We start from the raw sequence: 23764 nt of genomic DNA, 5'->3' as shown, positions 1-23764 counted from the left end.
ATTCAGTCCTTCAAACTAAAAGTGGGATTTTTTATTTTCCTGTAAAGTGTTATCAGCTCGTGAAAGGTTAAGATTTGTCCACAGCTTAGCCTCAGATCTCAGTGATTAGATAATAGAATTTTATTGCTTACAGAGTGCATATGCTTCATCCTAAGTAGGTGATAACTTTCTATATGTTGTATTTCCCTTTTGGAAAGAATTTTAAGATACCCTTCTGGACATTTTGCTTAGGTAAATTTTTAGGACAAAGCATAATTCTGCTATTTGTTACATAATAATAATTTGTCATTCTCTGATGAAATTAGTTGTTTTCAGTGTAAGTTAGAAGTTCAATCACAATTTTGAGGTAGTAAGAGTCAGTTCTTTCATGGGAAATTTGGGGAACAGTTTCTTTGAAGGTGAGTGGATATTGCATGAACTGACAAATGTTTCTTGATCACTAAATCTGCTTAAAATATATACCTAATTCACTGTGGTAATTTGACTCATATAATTGCATTCAATATAGAGAAACGTTTTTTTCCTTGCATTTATATTTTTAGCATTTATTTTACTTGAACAGCTTTTGCTTCATACAGCTTTTCATGATGAGGAGGTAAAATAAAACAAAGCTGTACATTGAAGTAATCCTTGTAGCAGTAATGTTTTCACTCTTTTTGCCAATCTATGAGGATGCCTCAGTTTTGTTTGAAAAGTTCCAAAGTGCATCCAATTCAGTGTAATCTTCAGTGCTTAGATTTGGTTTAATATTTTGGTAATTAGAGATGCAGGTCTCTGATCCATACAAAGTGTTTCCTACCTGCTTCATTCAAACCTTTCCCTAAGTGTAACAGTGTTCTAACTGCACATCTGTACTTACGTGTCTTCATGTTTTCTCCCATTAAATAAACTTGCCTGTGTAAACCATGATACTTCTTGCTGTAATTTGGCAATAGAATCATGATAATCTGAAATGAGTTTTTTAGAAACTTAGATGATTTCTATTCTACTTGTATCACACTGTCTGAATGGGTTACCCCAAATTTTGAAATGCTGGGTTTTGTAGTGTTAGTGTCAAAAGCCGGTAATGCTTGGCCTCATCCTTATTTTAGAATCTCTTCTACAGAACACAGTAATTTGGGTTTCTTTTGGGCTTCTAGGGCTTTAAAAATATCTACTTAAATCTAAACCCTAAAGTACAATTTAAGTGAAAACCACATTAGCTACTGCATTCTAAAAATGAAGACCTAGGATAGGCAATGGTGCATATGGGGGAAGTCTAGACTGTAATTTGACAAGAGGACATGTTAAAATACAGATTGTCTAGTCAGCATTAGCCCTTCTAAATACATTAGAAATTTAGATAACACATAGTAATGATAGCTCATTAAATCCTTACCTGAACCAGCAATCAGTGATGTGTTAATACCATTGTAGTGTTTCAGTTCTAAGTACACCGTAGGAGTTGTTCTCAGGAGCTCTTGTTGCCAAAGATTTGCAATATCCATGATATTGTTGTCTACCATTCCATAGCGCTCAGTCCCACTTTTGTGTGCATCCACAACCTTGCTTTTATTTCTTTCCTTACACAGCAACCTGCATTGGCTGCTCTGCTCCAGGAGTTCTGCTCCTGGAGGTGTACGTTGCTCCCTTTCTCTTCTGTGCCAGGAGATAGTGTTCCCTGTCCTCAGCAAAAAGTGCAGAACATGGTGCTGAATTTGTATATCAAAAGAAAGTTTTGGATCCTACATGGGATTATAGAATATCCCGAGTTTAAAGGGACCCACAAGTATCATCAAAGTCCAGCTTGTGGCCCTAGGGATCCTGCTGCTGCCTTGTGCTGCAGCCTTCACCATGGGGAAAAGATTTTCCCCAGCATCCCATTCATATTTGGAAGTATGACCAGATTAGCTTGGAAGGAGGAGATTCAGGAAGGAGGACCTTGAAAATCCATCAGCCCATTTCCAAATCCCTTGATACATGGGCTTTTGTTGTGGTTTGTTTTTCTTTGATAATAAATGTTGAGAAGGATTCTGGTGGTATTACTAGTAGTGCTCACTGCCTGTCTAGATGGAGTTTGTGTTTTCTTGTTAGACCATCACCATATTTAAATCCAGCATTGGCTATCCTAAGAATTTGCAGATAATTTCAGATCTAATTTCCTGTTCCATTTGTCATAGGTCTCTGCATGGGGTGGTTATGTTTTCATCATCAACCTTATTCCACTGCATGTGTTTGTTCTGTTGCTGATGCAGAGATACAGCAGGAGAGTCTACATTGGTAAGTTTTGTTCATTGAACAGTCATTGTCACATGCTTAAATGTGAGATATGAAGTTAACTGTACTGATGTGTTTTCTATCAAGTGGGTATTAAGTAATTGCATATCAGACTGAACTTTCTTAATTTGATTACTGATTATAGTCAGTTATTTTCTACAACATGGAAATAAGGAGTTAAAACATACACTTCTAAAATTTTGTGTATGTAGCTGCTAATTAATTTTTTCCTTTCTGGTGCACAGCAAAAAAAAATGAGTGGTTTGATATAGTAGAATTCTTGAAATATTTTTAAAATACATATTACATGTGTGCCTTTAGTAATATTTCATATTTTTCTCTTTTACTAATATGAAAAACAATTGGTATTTTTAAAAGTTGTACAGCAGAAATTATGAAAAAATATAGTAAAAGACTTAGGAAATTTTAAGCAGCCATGTATGTTTTATATAACAGACTAGGACTGGATGTTCCATGTAAATTTTTAAAATTTTATTGGATTAATCAGCCTTCCTTCTAGCTTCTGGAAAGTGTGAATAGGGATCTTAGAATACTAACTTTTTAATTGATTTGCCTGACATTTCAATACTCTGTAAACTGTTTTTGCAGACACTTTACCGATAAAATCAGTTGGCCATCATGTGGGTGTGTGAATTAAATAATTGATAAGCAATTCAGGTATTCAGAGGTTTATAAATGGGCTTCACATTAAAAATGTTCTAGCTTTAACAGTAGGTAGTTTGAGAACATAATGTGAGCTGAGGTGTAATCATAAGGCATTATTTCATTTGTAAATATATTTTTGTTACTCATTTTAATACTCTTGCATCTTTGTATTTTTAATTATTTTAATGCCTTTTTTAGTGCCTGCTAAAGAAATTACTGTATGTGCGTCTATAGATGAACCATTGTATGCTACAATAATTACTCAATTTAGTCAAGTTCAGTTTTGAGATTTTGTTATCAAACTATAAGTACTGGTTTCATATTTCTTTGTTATCCTATATATGTAAAAGAATTGGAAATTCTTAAAAAAAAAAAAGGGAAGGAAAAATCTCTAGCCCATTTTTAATTTTTAATGTTTGTATTACTTAACTTCTTCATTAACTACTTCATAACTTAGAGGGAAAGTAATTTATCTCGTTTTGCTTTTAAAACTGTTTTATTGAATATTTTCATTTTCCAATTTCTATGAGTTATGCAAGAGAAAATTAAATCAAGTAATTATAAAATCCTGAAGCACTGTGGCAGCCAGAAACAATAAAGAATAACTACTCTTGCTTCTTCTGCTTTCGATGAACTAGTCCTTGAATTGTGTGGGGAAAATACTACTGCAGGTTCATATGAATTAAAGGTTTTGACAGATGTTTGTTTTGCAAATAGCTACAGTGTTTTGAAATGTTATTGCCCTTCAGCAGTGAGGGATATATACTGCCATGGAGTTGTCAGAATGAAAATGTGATCGCTGCTCTGCTGTTTCATTGCAAATGCTGGCTTAGTTTAAGCTTTCATGGGAAGCCTTAGAGGAGTCTGTACATCTCACATTACTATATAATTTCTAGGTTTGTTTAACAGGATGTTTTTGTGAAACAGGTAAGAGTGTTCAAGCACTTCTGAGAGGAAATTCAAGTGTGCTTCACTTCCAAACTATTCAGATAGGGAGAAGAGTTTACAAAAGCTCATTGAAACAGGGAGAATAAAGATATTTTGTGAGTTTCTGTGAAATGTAGTTGCTAGTGTGCCTGCTTCAGTCTCATAATTCTTAAAAAACTACCAATGTACAGCTAAAATTTCTGTAAAATATTGTCAGCTGACTGTAGCTAGTAAAATCTGCATCCATTTTACTTATTATTGAGAATTTTGGGGGGTTCAATCTCTAGATCAGTTGCTTAAGTTTATTTTAAGCTAGCATGAGCCATTTGGTAAAGGTTATTTTACATTCAATCAAACATAGTAACATAAATGTAGAGAACAATATTTGGCAGCACCAAGTTTTTAGAAATAATGATTCTTTCCTGGTACATGTTTTTCGTATGGGTGTTCATACACCAAAGAAAAGATTAATGGGGTGTGATCTGATATGCCTGGGAGTGTAATTCAGAACCATTTAATGAGTAAAAAATTTCCCAGAATGTGAGGGTTTTGCCAATTTTAAAATATTTTAGGGCTTGCAGGCAAATGACTTTATCAGCCAGATAGCTTCTGACCCACTTGGCATCAATGGTGATGATGCTACCTACATTTGAAAGCTCAAGCTGTGCTTTTATTTTTTCATCTTGACAATGATCAGTACTTTTCAGTCAGATTCTACTGACTGTGTTTGATTGAACATAAAATAATAGTGTAATCAATACAAACAAGTGCTTACAATTCCAGTGTATTAGCAGCACTTGTAGAAGTGAATAACCTCTTTATACAGATACAGCAACCATTGATACTATTTTCTTTTGCTGTGCTTAGTTTTTCTTTAAGTCACACTTGCACATTTAAAATACTTCATAACGTTCACTTCAATTTGGTTTTTTTTCTGTACAATTTTTTTAAGTTCCGTACACTCATCAGAATATTTAATAACAAAACACTTGAGCATCTTCCAGAATTTAAAACTTAATTTCAGTAACTCGTTGTTCTTTGTTTTGGATTTGGTCATTTGAACAGTGAACAGTTGATTTACATCAACTACTTCAATATTCTAAAACTTCAGAGCAAATGTTTATTTCTAGTTATTGTAATCCATTAATTAAAAGTGTAAGCATGTGGGCAAATATATCATACTCTCTGGAAAAGCTTTTCAGTAGGTCTTTCCTGTGTTTGTGGTATATGGTAATGGCAATTTCAATTGTTTGTAAAATGAGTTTATCTACAGTAGGTCAAAATGTTTTTGTTCTGGACTCGGTCAGAGTTATAGCCTGCAGGAGTGAAAATTAACTCCTTTTTGCAAAGACTGTGCAAACAGTAGACTGTAAAGGAACATGGAAATTTCGTGATCATATATCACCTTGATGTTTCTAAGTTCCTAGAAAAATTGTGTTGTTGTGTAAATTACTTTTTTTTAATCTTTTCAATACCAGGCAATATGTAGCTCTTGGAAGAACTGGGAGTAAGGGATTGGAGAGTGGGTGGCAGTGCATATAGAAACTAAAGCAATTGCAGGACTGGACTTAAAAATGATGACTTACAATGGTCTAACAAATGTGAAATGTAGTGATTTATGCCAATCATTGAACTTCCACAGGATGGCAGTGTTGTAACAGTTGCTTGGTAGAGTAAATGATTTATGTTGTAGCAAATTCTTCAAAAATTGAGCTTCCTACAGGAAAAGTGTATTTCAGTGACATAAGAGGGCATAGATCAGTAGCTAGACCAAGTCGTGCAATCCAGATGCTTGAAGGAATACACCAAGTGCTTGGAAATACCATCAGTGTCACTTCTGAGCGTTTTGGAACACACAGAGTGTTCTGGGAGCACGATCCCTCGTTGAGACCACACAGGTGCTGTGGAAACGATACCTCTGGTCAATGATGCGCTCCCCAAAACTGATCTCACGGAGGTCAGTAAAGGATTATATGAGAACAGGGATCTCTTCATAAGATCCAGACCATAACAGAGACAGTGGTTTAGGATCTGTAGGAGTGTTTAAAGATCTGAAAGGTGGATTGCTGCTGTTTGCCACTGAAGGAACAGAACTTCATTTGGACTTTGGTTACTTCAAATATAATCAGACTCGTAGCGGTTCAGAGTTGGTATTTTTTTCTTCCCCTCCCATCTCTTCTTCACCCTGTAATACTGAGGACCAAAATCCCTTTCAAAATAAAGTATATGAATGGTACTGCATGTGTAATAATAATTTATGTTTTTAATACTACTGTTAATATTAATTATGATCTTGTCCTCTACTTTCTGGAGCCCCATGGTTGATACAGATCTATCAATATATACACTTAATATTAATTTTTAATTCTATTACTTTTCAGTTTCTTGGCATCACTCTAGGCTTGTGTTTAAAAAAAGAAAAAGTGTCTCTCTTTGCATTTTTCTAAATAGGTAGTGGGCTCTTACATGTTTTGCTTTTTTGAGGTCTGATCCCTTCAGTTTCTCCTCAAATAGAAAGCTTCTTTTGTCGCTTTTTATGAGAGAGCTCTTTCCCTCATCCATGACCCTCAAAAACAGGGAAGCTAGAACATCTTAGGTAGATGGCTTCATTCCCTAGGAGTAGAAAAACCAATGCAATTAAGAACAACAGTACTCTGCTACTTCTGCTAAAATTGGATGCAATAGACAAGTTTATTCTAGTCAAAGGAGGAAAAAGTAATTAGGATGGTTGAAATATTTAGAACGATACTGTTCTGTTTCAGTGTCACTGAAGTTAGGGGGAAAGATGGACTTTATTGTGGAACCAATTCTTTTTCAAACGTGTATTAATTTTGTTCCTGCCTTTCTCCCCCTCTCCTCACATTTTTCTTTCCCAGCATATAGCACTTTCTACATTGTGGGGTTAATACTATCGATGCAGATACCTTTTGTGGGATTTCAGCCAATTAGGACAAGTGAACACATGGCAGCTGCAGGTAAGAAAATTAGACTTTTGCTTCCAAGAGGCTTCTTAGCACAAGAAAACCTCAAACCCTTACGGCTTTGTTTCCTCGTATTAGAAAGAGCACATACTAGCAAACCAAATTGTTAAAGAAAAAGAGGTACAATTTAGTGTCTGTAGGGAAGTTTTCTTTCTAATTGACACATTATCCTCTTCTTGTGTGAGCTAATGGAGGTAAAATGCCTCTATAACACTGGATCAATTAGCATTCTGACAAGCACTTACTTTACACGTTGATTATCTCTCCTGTTTTGCAGTACAATGTTGCCTTCAAGCATTGTACAATTGAAACATTCCTTACTGGTAACAGTTTTTACTGAGCAATTTGGTTTTAGAGTTGATAGTCTTCTGTAATTTTTCAGAGTGGGTTAAATACAAATAACTTAAGTTACTAATCACAAGGCTGATTTTTAAATAACTGATTTCAATTTTGTTCGGGTTTTTTTTTTAATTTCTTTATGTTGATTTTTCAGAAGTTACTAAGAGTCAGATATCTTGATTTCTTGAGAGCAAGAACCTCTGCTAACACTGAGTTAAACTGCATGTACTGTTTGTGCAATACAGTTCAGTTTGTTCAGTTCCTCGGGGGTTTTTCTTATGTGTAGTCACTTATCAAAATGTATTTGGGACAGTGATTGGAATATCATGAAAATTTAATATAAAAATACTTTTAAAATTGACACTTCTTTTTCAGCAATCTGAGTATAATGGAAAAAGAAAAAATCACCAAACCACATTTTGTTTCTGAAGGATTTTACATTTATTTAGTGAATGGTCTTTCTCTAGGAGTTCAGAACTAGCAAATTTCATTATGGACATCAAATTCGTTGTTAATTTGAAGAAAGACTGGAGACTTAATCTTTTTTTGTTCTTCTGCCAGCTACCAGTGAATTTTCTCTTTTGAATGGACTCATCACTGGATTGATCTGACTATATATCTTAAATGAATAATAACAGCAAAATTGTGTCCAAGTTGTGGGTTTGATGTTAAACTCTGAACAGCCTTTTTGAGGATGTGGGGTGCTCTGCCAGTGATTTCTGGTGTTTCAACACTAATTTTATGTAATTCACTTGTCTGTCACTTACTGCTTGTTTAGTTTGGCTTTTTCTTTCCTTAATCCTCTGTTTAGTTCAGTAGCGTAAATTCCATATATTTCTATATTGACTTTGTTTGTGTGTTGACTGGAGTCTGTGAATTTATTTTTCACCATATCTAGGTATGCTAACCTGTATTTTTGTCACAATCAGTGCAATCTAGTTTTCAGGTGATTCTCTCCTTTACCCCAATTTGAGGCAGTGTTGGAGGCTAAAAGAGGGTATTTGAGCTCTTGATATAATTAGCAAATAAATTTTTGGAGAATATTTTCTCTTACTGGAAGTTTCTGTCTTTACAAGAAAGTGTCATCTCTGTTAAGTATTAAAAGCTATTTGTCAGAAAGTCATTTCATACTACTTTCTAGACGTTAGGGTGTACCTTGTGTTTATTTTTCTAATTCAAATGTAGCCAAAGTATGTCGGTTACTGTTACTGCTTTTGAGTATTTAAACAAAAACTTTCTTCTCTCTTTAGGTGTTTTTGCACTGTTGCAGGCATATGCATTTTTGCAGTATCTGAGAGACAGATTAACAAAGCAAGAATTTCAGACATTATTCTTCTTGGGTGTCTCACTAGCTGCTGGTACTGTGTTCCTGAGTGTCATCTATTTGACATACACAGGTAAATAAATGTGAAACTAATTTACCTTCAGAGCAGGTAAACCAAGATGGTCAACATTTGATTTAGCCTAAAGTAGTTGTTGACAATGCCACAGCAAACCGGTGCTCATGTTACTGTATGTTTCTTTGTGTTGGAATCCACTGTGCTTTCTGGGCTGCAGGAAAAAAACAACTTTGTGCCAACATGCCAATATTTCAGGCTTATGTACAATACACATAATGATGTAAGAAGTCAGAGTGGATGAGAAACATAACTGTAGTCAAAGCATGTTATGAAGATACATACAGCTAATCTGGGTAATACAGTATTCTGGATAACATTAATGGGTCAAGGTCAAATTGCTTCCCTTCTGAAATACTTGAGTCTGATTCCTGTTCAAGGCATCCCTGCCTTGTCTCACAAGAACAAGCTTGTCTTTGCTTGGTTTCCATCCTCAGATGCCTCACTGCAGCCTTTTGATTCCAATTCCTTTGGTGACACGCTTCCTTTGGTGATCTGATACCATACTTGCTTCCCTTGATGAAGAAAAGCACTCTTATTTTCCTGCTAATTATGTTAGCCAGGCAAAAATTGACTTCTGCTTGGTTTAAATTCCGTGATCTTAATATTACTGAGTCATGCACAAAGACTTGGGTAATAAATAAAAGGATAAGTTGAATATGAGTCAGCAGTGCCCTGGCAGCCAAGAGGGCCAACAATGCCCAGGGAGGCATCAGGCAAAGCATCGCCAGCCAGTCCAGGGAGGGGATTGTCCTGCTCTGCTCTGCACTGGTGTGGCCTCACATTGAGTCCTGTGTGCAGTTTGGGGTGCACAATATAAAAAACATACTAAGCTACTAGAGAGTGTCCAGAGGAGGGCAAGAAAGATGGGGCAGGGTCTGGAGGGGAAGCCATATGAGGAGTGGCTGAGGTCACTTGGTTTGTTCAGCCTGAAGAAGAGGAGACTGAGGGGAGACTCAGTTACAACATCCTCACGAGGCGAGGTGGAAGGTACCGATCTCTGCACTCTTGTAACCAGTGACAGGATCTGAGGCACTGGAACAGGCTCCCCAGGGAAGTGGTCACAGCAAGCCTGACAGAGTTCAAGAAGTGTTTGGACAATGCTCTCAGGCACATGGTGTGATCTTTGGAGTGTCCTGTGCAGGACCAGGAGTTGGATTTTGATGATCCTGATGGATCCCTTCCAAACTCAGCATATTCTGTATTTAACTTTCTCTTATTTTACCTTGTCTGTATCTGTCTTCAGAAGGAGCTGAAACAGTTGCAAAGAAAGTGGAAATAAAATTTAAGAAGAAACTTGCTCATAATTTTTAATAATATTTTTTATCTTTCATCTCATAGATATACTATCTCTTATGATATTTAAGTATCTAAAGGCCTTGTTTTAAAAAGCAATATGTAAAGCTTATCAGCATGTCTAGTAGCAGCTTTTATATTCTATGCCACGTGTAGATCCATCAACAGAGAAATAATGGGAAACCAGTGTTTCCTTAAGTGCTAGTGTTTTGGCTGTAGATCGTTCCCAGTTTCCCCTGGCATTTCAGAAAAATGAAATACTTTCTTATCAGTTATGTTTTGTTTTTCCTATACATCTTTACAGAGTATAGATTGCTATCTGTCATGTTCTTTGAGAAATATTTATTATTGCATTGCTTTGATTTTTGGAGGGGTGTGTGTCTTGATATTCATATTGTACTCAACAAGTACAATATGATGCTGTAAATGTGTTCTAAAACTAGCTTGCTTCATGGTTGGTAGATTTTATAGCCTGCCTAATGCAGTAGGCCTGGTTCACATATATCACAAGTTCAGTGAAATTCATTTGGTTTTGTGCTATAACTTGAGGGAGTAGAAAAATTATTGCATTTAAATACTCAGGTAGCAAAAGGGTTTTTCCCCCCTCCTTCTCTTTTTCAGGTTATATTGCTCCTTGGAGTGGCAGATTTTATTCATTGTGGGACACTGGGTAAGTAAGGATATGAGATTTAGATATCAGTAGCATTCTGCTGAAAACTAATAATCATTTGCTCTCCTCATTCCCAAATCCATTTAGTATTTTAGTCAAGGAGAATATAGTGGGCTTAAATCAGTTATCTAAAGAGAGCATTTGTAGTAACCACTTCATGATCTTTACAGCCATTTCACTAGTTTGTCTATTAAATTTCTTGCTTGTTTGGAAGTCTTTAAATATGTAATGGTATGTCTTTTTCTATATGAAACTGTAGTGTGTATGTCAGCATAAAATAACCAAAGCTGTATCAACACTTGAGTGCACATTTAAAAATCACTAAGAGCCTTAGACTAATTTCATTGTGCAACATAGCACGAAATCACAAAGATGTTGCACATATGATCTTGCATGTTGCCTCTGTAATGTTCACATATCTGTTTTGTGTATACAGATGTCTGCTCTGAACAGTTCTGGTTTATTAATGTGTTTTCACAGGTTAAAAACCTTGTTAATCTTTGTTTTAGTTAACCTTTAAAAATGCAATGTTAGATTCTCTAGCCAGCCAGGAGAATAGGAATAAAATGGAAAGTATTTTTTGCAGGTAAATATTTTAAGGTGAAATTCAGTTGGTAGATTTTTTTTAAGTTTAGAGCAGGGATAGGAGAACTTCAAACTTTGTGCAGTTCACGGTTTTTTCAGGCTCCAAAGTCCAGCTCTTACAGGGTTCTGTACCAACTCTGTAATAAAAACAGTAGAACAGATGTCAGTAAAGAACCCTCAAATTTATTTGAAGAATATCTAGATGTTGTTCTTCGCCTATAATGAAGTTGTCTATATATACAAAGCATTGAACTTTTGAGGGCTTGTCTACATTAGAAAAACATACTGTGTTAAAACACACAGTGCAGTTTTGAATGAGAACTAGATCTCAGTGAAGAAAAGGACATGTTTGATACCTCACCACTCAATCATATAGCACCTGAGATTAGGTCCATATGTATAGCTGTCTGTAATATAGAGCACAGTTTTGTCCTTGTCTGCACTGAGTGTTTGTCATGTTGTTTAGATGACATGTATTTCCAAGTGTAGACAAGGCCTGATGTTTTTTTTTTTCAGCATCTAAAAGAATCTGGGTGCACCAGTAACTGATCTGGTATTTAATACTGTAACTTTCTTTACTAAGAAAATTAAGATATTCTATGTAGAGGAGAGTTTTTGAAAAACAATGTTGAAAGTTTAGGAGACTTACTGGCAGTGATGACAAACTCTTCAAAAACATAACAATGGAGCTTCCATAACTGTGTTTTCATTTTGGTGAATTTGGCTTTATATGTAGCCATAAACAAACAAAACATCCATAATTTTCATTGCCTTAAATAATATGGAAATAATCCCTTATATCGTTGTTTTAAATTACTCCAAATGCTTCCTAGATGCAGTAAGACCTCGTGACTTTTTTGGTATAAAGGTTTCATCAGATTTCTGCTGAATAGAGCACTTACCATTTTTAATTGAAATGCTTCCTTTGAAATCAAGTTCAGAATTCCTAATGTTTACAAGTTTTAATAATTTTATCTTTTCGAAATAATTTGAACTGAATTTTTTTTAAAAAAGGTATGCGAAAATTCACATCCCGATCATTGCCTCTGTGTCTGAGCATCAGCCTACAACATGGGTTTCCTTCTTTTTTGATCTGCATATTCTCGTGTGTACTTTCCCAGCAGGGCTGTGGTTCTGTATCAAAAACATCAATGATGAAAGAGTCTTTGGTAAGAGAAAATATTTTTAAATTATTTTGAAAAATCTTGCCTTCAACTTGATTCTGTTTTTTTGTTTCCTCAAAGCTGATATATGGCTTGTTCTAAAAAATGGTTTAAAGGTGACGTGTTTAGAGATGATTATTAAAAGTTGCCTGCATCCAGCGGTATTTAAAACTGTTTATGAAATTGCAGAGGTTGCTGAAATGGTGATGGAATGTAGTTCCAAGAGGTGGGATTGAATTATTTGTCGCTACAGTTCAGTTCTGCACCAGGAGTTTCATGCTCTTCTCCAGGCTGACGTTTCATACCACGCGTGGAGGTGCGGTTCCGCAGTGCGGATCAGCCGGGGGAACAGCTCAGCGTCCTATGTCAGTGCCAACAAATTGCTTATTTGTACAAAGCTGTACTCTGAAAGCAAACTTCTAAGATCATGAAAGAGGCTTGTAAGGATGTGCTTTGCAGTTTTAATCCGTATGGAGGAATGAAGATCAGTCAGGTCTCGAATTTTTACAGGACAGGAGACTCCAGACTAATATAGCTGCCTCTTAAGACTGCCTAAGAGATGTGTGGGCATTGGGAATGTTTACTGGGTTAAATAAATCCAGTGACTCTGGGGTATTCTGTGCTCTGTGGCTTACAATTAATTCTTGTCAAGACCAGTGCTGGGCAACTTGCTTTCAGCCTCCTACTGCTGCATCATCCATGTAGGAGGGCATAGAGAGACCTATGAGTGAGGGTGGAGAGCCATACTACCTCAGTGCAAAGTAGAAGATATTTACATAATATAATTTGATAAATTGGTGTCCCTTGATGATTTCTGTGGCAAATCTTTCACAAGAGGATGTTGTTAAACTGTAGCAGACAAGGGATCCATCAGGAGGAAACCACTATGAGATGTTCCTAATCAGTGTATACAGCATTGTTTGGGGTTTTTTTTCTTCCAAGGAAAGTGTTCTGAATATTCCTTACTCTTCTGAAAACATTGGTTTGTGTTTTGTGGGAGACAGAGTGGAGATAGTACTGTTCAGAAAAGCTTCCTTCAGAATAGGGCTCACAATATCATATTTTTCATCTGTATGGAATTATAATGTAGACAAGCCCCCAATTTGTCCACAGATATCTCTAGCTTAAAATTGGAATATAATATTTGCATTAAATTGTAACACTTCCTTTTGCTTTTTCAGTTCCAGTAACTTCTTTGGTCTAGGGCTGTTTGACCTTTTTAATCAAATGAAGCTGCCTATTATTCTAGTAGTATTTTTGGTGTGTAATATTAAATTTCACTAATAATGTATATTCTGGCACATTATTAATGCATATGAAAACGGGGTTGTGTTATTGTTAACAGTTGTCAAGGTGAACCTCAGGAAATGTTTGAGGCTTAACAGGGATAAGTGTTAATTCAACCGAATGTTGTAAATTAAAAAGCAATGAAATGCAAGATGCACACTTGAGTCTTTATATACACAGATGCTCTACTCACTTCCAGAAGTAGTTTTATGGAGACCATGTACATGTGCAGACAGTTAGTATTATTTTCTAAATGTCATCAGCAGGTTTGTTTCTTTGCAGTTGCTCTGTACGCAATCAGCGCCGTTTACTTTGCTGGAGTGATGGTTCGACTGATGCTCACTTTGACTCCAGTGGTCTGTATGCTGTCAGCAATCGCTTTCTCCAATGTCTTTGAGCGTTATTTGGGTGATGATATGAAGAGGGAAAATCCACCAATAGAGGACAGCAGTGATGAAGATGATAAAAGGAACCCTGGCAACCTGTATGATAAGGTGAGGGGAGGAAGCAAGAGTCAGAAGTCAGAAAACATGGGTTCCATTGTCAAGAGGGAAAAAAGTTGCCATAACAGATAAATTTGTGTTTGTTTAGGCAGGCAAAGTGAGGAAACATGTATCTGAACAGGAAAAAACAGAAGAGGGACTGGGTCCCAATATCAAAAACATTGTGACTATGCTGATGCTGATGTTGTTGATGATGTTTGCTGTTCACTGTACCTGGGTAACCAGCAATGCATACTCCAGCCCCAGCGTGGTTCTTGCTTCCTATAACCACGATGGGTAAGTAAGGTCTGTGGGTCTGAAAGTGATTAAAGGGCAAAAGCCTTTCTACTGCCTTTGCATTAACAATTGGCTTTACTTATCAATTCTTATTATATTAAGGCAGAATTGTCACCTGAATAAAAAATTCTTAATACTCTAATTTTCAAAAAGATATAACATTTTCTGAAATATTTAATGTCAATATATAAAAATAATCCTACCCAAAGCCAATAAAGATGATGGTTAAAAAATAAACAAACCAACAATTTTCAAGTCAACTGGGAAAACTTGTTTAAGAGTATATATTTGACAGGAAATGCACTAAGTCATGTCTTCAAAAGCAGTTCAGCTTCTGGCCATTCAGCTGTCAGAGGGTTCAAACTTATGACTGCTGGTGACCAAATCCCTCAAAGAAAGTTGAACTCATAATAAAACCCTTATTTGTGAGCCGAGATTTATCGTGGTGCAGTTGGTTTGTTGCTAGTATTTGTTCCGATGAGAATAAAATGAACTGTTTTGCAGCACCCGAAATATCCTAGATGACTTCAGAGAAGCCTATTACTGGCTCAGACAAAACACAGATGAGCACGCCAGAGTGATGTCATGGTGGGACTATGGTTACCAGATAGCTGGGATGGCCAACCGAACAACCTTGGTTGACAACAATACTTGGAACAACAGCCACATCGCCCTGGTAAGGGAGGCAGTTTTCTGTGGAGTAGAAGCACCAAAATGTTTCCATTGCAGTCCAGTGTGAACTTGTAAATGTCTCTTGATAGGCAGTGTGATATTAAGGAGAAATTACGTAGAGTGGGAAACACAGAGATGGAAGGAACAGATTTTTTTTTGCATTTATTAGAACTCAAGTCTAGGGATTGATTTTTGCTTTGGGGTTTGTTTTGTTCACTCGATGCTTCCAAAACTTCCTTTTCAGTTTCTCTTTTTTTCGTTTTGGGAGGATAGACAAAACCTAATGTAACCATTCTCCATGGGATTAGTGCTACAACAGCTTACCTGGTACTGCTGCTTTACTGGCCTGTCCAAATAGGGGTCTTTTCAGTTCAGCAGTGTCATTGCTGAGTGGATTTTTGATTGGCATGAGAAAACTGACCACAAGGATTAACAAATTTTCAGGCATCTGGGAAATTAGAGAAAGTTTGACAAAGTTTGACAAGCAATGGAAGTGTAGCAGATTTGATGCAATTCTGTCTTCTCAAATTTGCAGTTAGACAAAAATATCTGCACATTTAATTTCTTTCACTTCTGAAGAGTAAGCTTAAGCTTTGTACTTATATGGGCTTAAGGCAGGGTGTTAGCACTGCTTGTGGTTACAGGGGCACCACCTTGGGCAACTTACACTGTTTTCAGAAACCAAAGGAAGCTCTATATTGCAACTGGGTTTGCAGCCTTACTAGGTGCTGTGTAATGACTCATCAGCACTCTGTGATGACATCAGTCATCACTCAGTGCCTGTTTCTTCCAGAGTGTCATGCTACAGGGACAGAGTGGAGGTAGGGCTTGAGGAATGTATTAGGATAGTTTCTTGTCTTGTATCAGTAGCAAGTACAGCAGTTGGACCAGATCTGCCAATAAGCAGTGTACAGAGGAAACAAATAATTGAAGTTGTGCTCTGAGCTTACAGAGTCCTGAAAAAACGTGTATTGGGGAAGGGGAGAATCACATGTATGTGCTTTTGACAGGGGCAGGGAAGTCGCATCAGCCAAAAGCAAGCTTGGGAAACTGTACTGTTGGTGCTAATATCAGTCAAGAAGCATTGCCGTGTGCTCTGAGGCACTTTTAATTTGGTTGTTGACATGGCAGCATTAGTGTATTTTGATGGATATTCAGCTCTGATAGCTCTGTGTGCCTCCCTCTCTAAACCCACAGATCCTTGCAGGACAAGGTGCATCATGTGAATAGAGAGGCTGTGGAAGTCATCTCTATTGCCTAATAAGCACAGTAGCCATACACATTGCAGCAATTAGCAGTGATAGTTTTCAATAAAGAATTCTCTCCAGTATGACTGCTGGTGCTGTCAAGTTCCATTTCAGAATGAATACTCCATAAAGGGGGACCCAAGCAATAAATGTGCATTGTGGTGAATATCTGATCTTCTACTGTAAATGAGGCACGCCCTGGAGACGTGTCCAGATGATTTCCTCCTGCACAGAGATGGAAATCTGCCAAATATCTTCACATTAATTAGGATAATGGCCAAGAAGCTGAGGTTCTTGGTCTTTTTGACAGCTTGCAGCCAAAGCTAAGCGTTCTCTAATTACGTTCTTAGCTGAAGATGCAATATTATTTATGTTGTAGTTACTCCCTTTTACTACAACAGTGTGTTATATCCCAAGTATAGGAGCTTCAGCAGCAAACAAAGCTGCTGAACTAAGTGCCACTTGCTGACCAGAGGGAATTGTTTAAGTGTGAGAAGTGACCAGGATGGAAGAGGTGCTGGATACAGCTTTAAAAAGTTTTGTTCTGACTCTGTGTAAATTTACCTTGACTTAATGCTGAGGGTGCCTGTGTGCTACTGAATGCAGTGCAGCATGTCTGCTTCATTGGGCACCTATCATGAAGGACAGAGCTCAAGGAAAAAAAAAGTCACTAACATTTCAAATAACTTATACACTTTGGCCTGTGTCTAAAGCTCTGAAAATGATTTGTAATGAGTTATTTTCTGCAACACTAAGTTTTTGGCAATAAAGCCAAAAGACACCTACAGACTTAACAATCTGTAGGTGCCACAAAAGAAAAACCCTTGTTGCTACATTTTATACTCAAAACACTCATTTCAACAGGCAGCACTCCTCTTTACAGAGTGCTTTTGAGCTTTCTAAAGGTTGTGCTTTTGAGTTTCTAAATATTCACAATGGGTTTTATTTATCTAGAATGAAAATGTTGGTTTTGGTTGGCAAGTATGAATTACAGAATGGGTCATCTGATCCAAACTCCTTGCTCAAGTAGGGTCATCCAAGAGCACATTGCACAGGATTCTTGGGCTTTGGTCTGTCAATATTGATCTGTGTAGGTATTTGATAGGCAGCTGTGCAGATATTTATGATATTTTTGCTATGATACAGGTGGGAAAGGCAATGTCATCAAATGAGTCAGCAGCATATGAGATCATGAGAAGCCTGGATGTGGATTATGTTTTGATTATTTTTGGTGGTGTGATTGGCTACTCTGGTGATGATATTAATAAGTTCTTGTGGATGGTAAGAATAGCAGAGGGGGAACATCCTAAAGATATTCGGGTAAGTGGAACTGCTACCTTTTTTTTTTTTACCTTTTATTTGTTATTATTTTTCTGGCATTGATCATTACAGTGAAGAGAAATCTCTACTGCTTATTGCAAATTTATTTGAAAAATATACTAGGATTGTTTTCCTAGAACAGTAGGAGTGCAGAGGCCTGTAGCCCAGTTTCTTTAAATATTTATGATTTTGAAAGGTCAGTAACCTCAAAAGCTTTTAAATTTTTTGCATGATGCTGAAAGTACAAGATCTCTTTTGTAGTTCTTGTGTGTCTGTCTCACTGTGCACCATCACATACTTTAAAAAATGTGTGTTCAGACTGTTTAAATAGTCAGCATTTCAAATTTCTTCAAACTCTGTAATAGTAGGAGACAAGTGAAAGTGTTAATATTGACTCATGTAGAGTTTAAGCTGTTCAAACACCTCCAAGATTGCAGAAGTCTGTAGTAATATTTTCTTAAGCCTAACAAAAACTTTCAGATATTGAGCTCAGGCTTAAGGGAGTAGTCCATGTGCATAGTTTCATCTTGTACTAGAGATGAAAATGGCAGAAAGTTTTTGTTTAAACACTGCGCACACATGAAGTTTATGGTAACCCTGCAGACCTCCTATATTATCTATACAGGGCTTTTTACCTTTCTGAAGAATAATTTTGATAGGTGCCCAACTAACTTTTACAGTTTGAGATCGTTTTTCCTGCACCACTTATTGTGAAGTGACAAAACTTGTAGCAGCACAATAGGATTTAAGGAGACCGATCCTTTGGGGTCTGCGTTACAAGCAGGTACTTTGTAACTATTTTACCTTTAATGAGCACCATCATTTTCATTTTAAGGTTGCCTTAAATCAGCTTTTAAACTGTAAAAGTCAGCTGAGATTCTTAGGGGTTCTTTTGTGGAGAAGGGAATGAGAAGTTACCTTGAGATTTTAGTTTATATTGACTCTTTGTATCTTTTTTTCTTTTTAAAGGAAAGTGATTACTTTACCCCTCAGGGAGAATTCCGAGTAGACAAGGCAGGTTCTCCAACTTTGCTGAACTGCCTCATGTATAAAATGTCCTATTACAGATTTGGAGAGATGCAGGTAAGTGCTACAACTTCTACTGAATCATAATTGAAATGTGAAAAAGCAAATGTTGTTTCTATGTATTTTCTATCTTTTAGATTAAGCATTGCTTGGAGTGACAGAATCAGCATGAGTCAGCTTTAGAAATTAAAACACATCCAGGCATGATCTACTCTATATAACCATTAGCAGAAAGCATTTCTGCTGCTCACCTACATTTGTACTTTGCTGCCAACCTACACCTGTACTTATTTTTTTGCTGTCCTTCACATTGCCCCAGATGAATATCTTGATTCCATTGTGCTGTGCACTCACTAAAGCATTACCTGTCACGTTGTGGAGAGCTTTAGATTTGTTTCTTGTAATAGCAACACGCAAGTGGAACTGTTGACTGTTTAATCAGAAACTACATGATTTCTGTCCAAGTCACATCAGTATATTAAGCGACACTACGCTTTTACAGTAAGGGCAGCAGTTGTCAGTCTGCTTTGGGAGCATCAAACACATGCATGTAGCTAAACCTGTTTGAGTTTTTAGCTCCCTTTTCTTCCCTCCCTGCCCCCCCCCCCACAAGGGCTCTTCCTTCTGATGTGTTAGCACAAGAATCCTTTATTCAGCAAATCTTATTTGTAACACAGGGGGCCAAATTTAACTAATAATTGTCAATGATTTCCAAATTGTATGGAAAACCAGGAAGGTGCAAATTATTGCACTATAGGAGAGAGCACTCTGTCACTGTAGGCTGCCACACCTCTGACTGTCACTTGAGTTGTTTAATCTCTGAATGCAGACATGGTATTTTTATTGGGATATTAAGTGCTGTCTCCCGTGACATCTGTAGGAGTCAGAATGAACTTTTCCCTCTCACAGTTGTAAAAAGGATCTGAGAGTTTTTTCTGTGTAGCAATAACCTGTGCAAGAGAAATGTTGCCCTTTGACTGGGGCCAGCTGAAGGAGTGGCCTTGCAGTACGAAGTTCCACAGTTTGCAGTGACCAGTGGTTTGGGTTTTGTCTTGAACTAATATGCAGCTTTAATTTTTATAGCTGGATTTTCGGACACCCCCAGGATTCGATCGTACACGCAATGCGGAGATAGGCAACAAAGACATTAAATTTAAACATCTGGAGGAAGCCTTTACTTCAGAGCACTGGCTTGTTAGAATATACAAGGTCAAACAATTAGACAACAGAGAGACATTGGATCATAAACCTAGAGTAACCAACATTGTACCGAAACAGAAGTATTTGTCAAAGAAGGTGGGTTCCCAGTGAAGTAACTGAAAGGGGTTTGGAGTTTATTTTTAAAAGTGAATCACATAGCTGGTGAATTATGTATTTCCACTAGCCAGAATGTTATGGATACTGTTCATGTTAGTGTCCAATTTCAGACCTGCCTGCTGGTAATAATTGTTTATTTACTGTCTGCTTAACTTAAAAGCATGTGAAGACACAAGGCTAGATTATTTTTAGGCAGAATGCTAACTGGAAATAGAGTGTGTCACTGGCTGTTACAACTCTTAAGTCTTCATGTAACTGGAAGTATAATCTCTAAAGTACATCAATTCATGTTTCAGTAACTGGCTCACTAAGTAAATAATGTGGAAGTTGCTTTCTGACTTTGTTTGAAAGTAGTGATGCCTAGAAGTTTAAAAATGGCGATTTTGTATGAAATAAATTAAATATGAAACTTTTGTTGATGGAACTTTAGTGTCTGTCTGCTTACTGTTTGAAGTCATCTTCATGTTTTTAAAAGTGTATGTTGTGCTACTTTAGCCTAAGAAAGATCTGATACCAGGGGAGTTGGGGAGCCTCTTACAGCCCTCTCCTTCACAAGATCTGTTTTCTGTATGTTCAAATAGATATTGCAAAAGGGATTCCAGAAGTCAGTCTAACAAACTAAATTAGTATAGGCAGTGAACTTACACTGTTTCATGGAAGTACAAGTAAAGAATATTCTCTACAAGTAGAGGATGTTAAATGTCAAGATGTTTATTTTTGTGATTTGATGGAAGTACATAAAATAAGGCATTTAGGAGTTGCCACTAAAGCTAGACATGTTGAAAGGAAATTATAAGCTTTATTGTGCCTATCATACACTTAACACTAACTTTTGATCTTAAGTGACAAGCAAGGCTATATTTATCCATGATAGATGCACTGACCCCACTTAAGCCATGGATGGGTCAATTCTCTATCTAAAGATGATAAAAGCTGCTGCAATTTCTGATCCATCACCAACTCCTGCAGTACAAATAGGCTCTGCTTCCCACTAAGAAATCAGAGAACCAAGGGGAAGAGCATGGAGCAAATGTCTAAACTAGGATTTCTTAAATGCATTCTGAGGGCTCCTTAGTAGCCACAGTTCTTCAGCAGTTGCTTCCTTACTGGAAATTCAGTCCATCTCCTATTAGTTTGTATCTGTCTCACCTTATTGCAATAATGTCATTGTTATTTTTAAAAATTGTATTTCATTGACATAACAGAGCCTGCTGGCAAGCACAGCAAAGTGCAGCAAGTGTGGGAGCTGCCTCCTGGCAGGCACATTCAATGTACAGTTCTACCTGTCGCAAACTTAACCATGTATATACAACTTTGAAGTTAATTTTACCTATGAACAACATTAATGATTCCCCCCATTATTACCTAAACCATGATAACTAAGTAAGCTACAAACCAACAGTAGAGCATTGAAGACTAAAATGGGATTATTCAGGGTTTTGTTCTTTTTAAAAATGCTGCTTTGAGCAAAGAGTTCTACCTAACTTCTAAGAGAATCAATAGTGCAAAAGTTGCACAACAGTATTTCCAGGCAAAACTAACACTACACCAGTTGTGCTCTTTGGGCATATTAGAGTTGTATGATGTTGGTTAATTATTAATTCTGCCTCAGCACAAGCTTTGAAAACAATTCTACAGATCTGGTGTATGGGGCTTGCAAAAGCACATCTTGTGCAAGAGCAACTGTTGGGCAGGAATTAACAATCCCAACATCAAAAATAATAACTGGATAATGCCTAGTTGAGGACTTAGCATTTAAGCTCTTTAAAATCAGTCTAAAGATCAGGCACTGAAATGCACATCATTAAACCGCGGTCAAGACTAAATCATTAACTAATACATGTTATTCTGTTTTTCTTTTTAGACCTCCAAAAGGAAGCGTGGCTACATTAAGAATAAACTAATTTTAAAGAAAGGCAAGAGACCCAACAGGAAGACAGTTTAAATACACTGTTCTGATTGCTAATACGAAGCAGTTGTCCTTGAGATAACCAGTCTTTGCCTTTAGCTCAAATCATGTTTCACAGCAACATGAGGGTACAGAACCATCATTGGTCCAGATTATTGTACAAAATTTTCAGGCAATGTCTGATTAAAAATATTGGCTTATTGAGAACAGCTGTTTTAGATTTGTAATGTGAAGCAAGACAGAGCTGCTATCCAAGTCTAGCAGCATTTTTTTTATTGGTACATATTATCCTTCAAATCTGTTGAGAATTTGGACTGACTACCAAAGAACCCTGTAATTTGGTCCTTGGCACATGCATACTTGTCAATCTTTTTTGGACAACACTGTTCAGCTGAATAGCAGCAGTATGTAAACTGGAATGGTGACATCTGACAATGACTCTTTTTTCAACAAAAAAAGAGGTGGCAGAGCTCTCTCAAATTCAACTTTCAAAACAAGTTACTCCCATGATTATTTTTCAATGGTTTCTTTCGATGTCCTTTTACTCTTGCTGCAGGCTGGTTTTGAGCTGGAGTGTAAGAAGCAAAGCTGCAGTTTTCACAAGAGGAGACAGGACAGATTAATTGGACAAGCTGCTTTTGTTCAACACGGGATTGCAGTATTGCTGCCTTACACTGTCATTTCACAAGGTAGACAAGGCAAATCTTGCACACCAGAGATACAAGGGCTAAATCTGTAACCTCCTGAAAGATCTGAAACGACAGTAATGAATGCTATAGTAACACACAACTGAGCACCCTGTAGCAGCTGGTGTTTCAGAACAGAAATTAAACTATTTTAGGTGAATGTTTACATTGGTAAAAGAAGTATAGCCTGTTTATTGGGGAAAAGAAGGTTGACAGGTATACAAAACCCTTTTTCTGTGGCTATCGGAGGTAGAAGATTTGCAAACCTCTTCCCCCCCCTCACTGCCTTTCTTGTAAGGGTAGAAGTTTTTCTGGAAATGTGTTTCTCTGCATTTTTATTTAGAGTGCTTACATCAACTGAAGAAATTCCTGCTATAGTGCTATTTGCTTTGTCTGTCTTTTATACTGTTTTTTTTTAAGTGGTGAAAACTGTCAGATTAAATGCACTAAAACATAAATGGAGACTGAACATGTTCACTTTCCAGCTCTAGGAGAACTTTATACAGACTTGAAAATTTTAATTAAAATGAAAAGGTTCTGCAGTTTGTTTTCCTGCCACAGGTTGTAACTTTTTATAGAAACAAAACTTGCATCAATAACTTGATGTAAAATGCAGAATAGTATGTACCTTTCATGAAGAAAATGTAAATTTAAAGTGTTCTGTGAGAATGTTACTGCTGACTTATTTCTCAAGGTGTAGAATATTTTTTTGATTTATGAACTCATTTTTGACTCTGATGGTTTATACAGACCAATACCACAGCTGCAACATTTTCACAAAGTTAATTAAATCTGGATTTCTGGCCCCCTGTCGTTTGGAGATTTCATTTTATTTTGTTGCTTTAAAGCTCAATGCAAACCAGTTGTTGACTGTAGGGGAAAATAAAGTTAATTCAAGTTTTGTGTTAAGGCTGTTGTGTCAGTTTTGTTGTGATTAACTTCGTAACATGTTGCTTATAGTCCTAGTCATAAATTAAGTCATTGGAACTCCATAATGCAAATCTCTTGTGACCTCATGAAGTTGCTGTAATGAAGCCACAGCAGCTCCTTGATATCCCTCCAGGTTAAGCTTACTAAGACAAATGTAGGGCCTCTGCTGTGATCAGTTTAAGGTGGCTGTTGTATTTTCAGGGAACAGCAGCCATCTTTCCCAACCACACATGTTGCAGCAAATCCTTCCAGCATCTGGAGAAGCTCCAGCTGTTACAGCTACTTACCCACCGGCAGAAGAGGTGATTGTG

At 36.9% G+C, this 23764-nt stretch overlaps 1 protein-coding gene across 1 annotated transcript in view; it reads left to right on the top strand.

The window, feature by feature from the left end:
* STT3B (STT3 oligosaccharyltransferase complex catalytic subunit B) overlaps positions 1–23432 on the top strand; it is a 52661-nt gene extending 29229 nt beyond the window's left edge. Inside the window, exons 5-16 of the mRNA XM_051788975.1 lie at positions 2160–2259; positions 6726–6824; positions 8420–8566; positions 10484–10532; positions 12132–12286; positions 13850–14061; positions 14159–14346; positions 14851–15022; positions 17412–17585; positions 18555–18668; positions 19695–19907; positions 21793–23432. Coding sequence (XP_051644935.1) covers positions 2160–2259; positions 6726–6824; positions 8420–8566; positions 10484–10532; positions 12132–12286; positions 13850–14061; positions 14159–14346; positions 14851–15022; positions 17412–17585; positions 18555–18668; positions 19695–19907; positions 21793–21873 — 1704 coding nt within the window. The 3' untranslated portion in view covers positions 21874–23432. The remainder of the gene's footprint in view (positions 1–2159; positions 2260–6725; positions 6825–8419; positions 8567–10483; positions 10533–12131; positions 12287–13849; positions 14062–14158; positions 14347–14850; positions 15023–17411; positions 17586–18554; positions 18669–19694; positions 19908–21792) is intronic.
* Positions 23433–23764: the final 332 nt, after the last annotated feature.

The sequence above is a fragment of the Manacus candei genome, unplaced genomic scaffold (assembly GCF_025592945.1).
Source record: "Manacus candei isolate 608988 ecotype Guabito, Panama unplaced genomic scaffold, ASM2559294v1 h1tg000026l, whole genome shotgun sequence".
In the NCBI taxonomy this organism is placed as follows: Eukaryota; Metazoa; Chordata; class Aves; order Passeriformes; family Pipridae; genus Manacus; species Manacus candei.
Note: the sequence above shows the minus strand (reverse complement) of the source record. Positions and strands in the feature narration are given on the sequence as shown.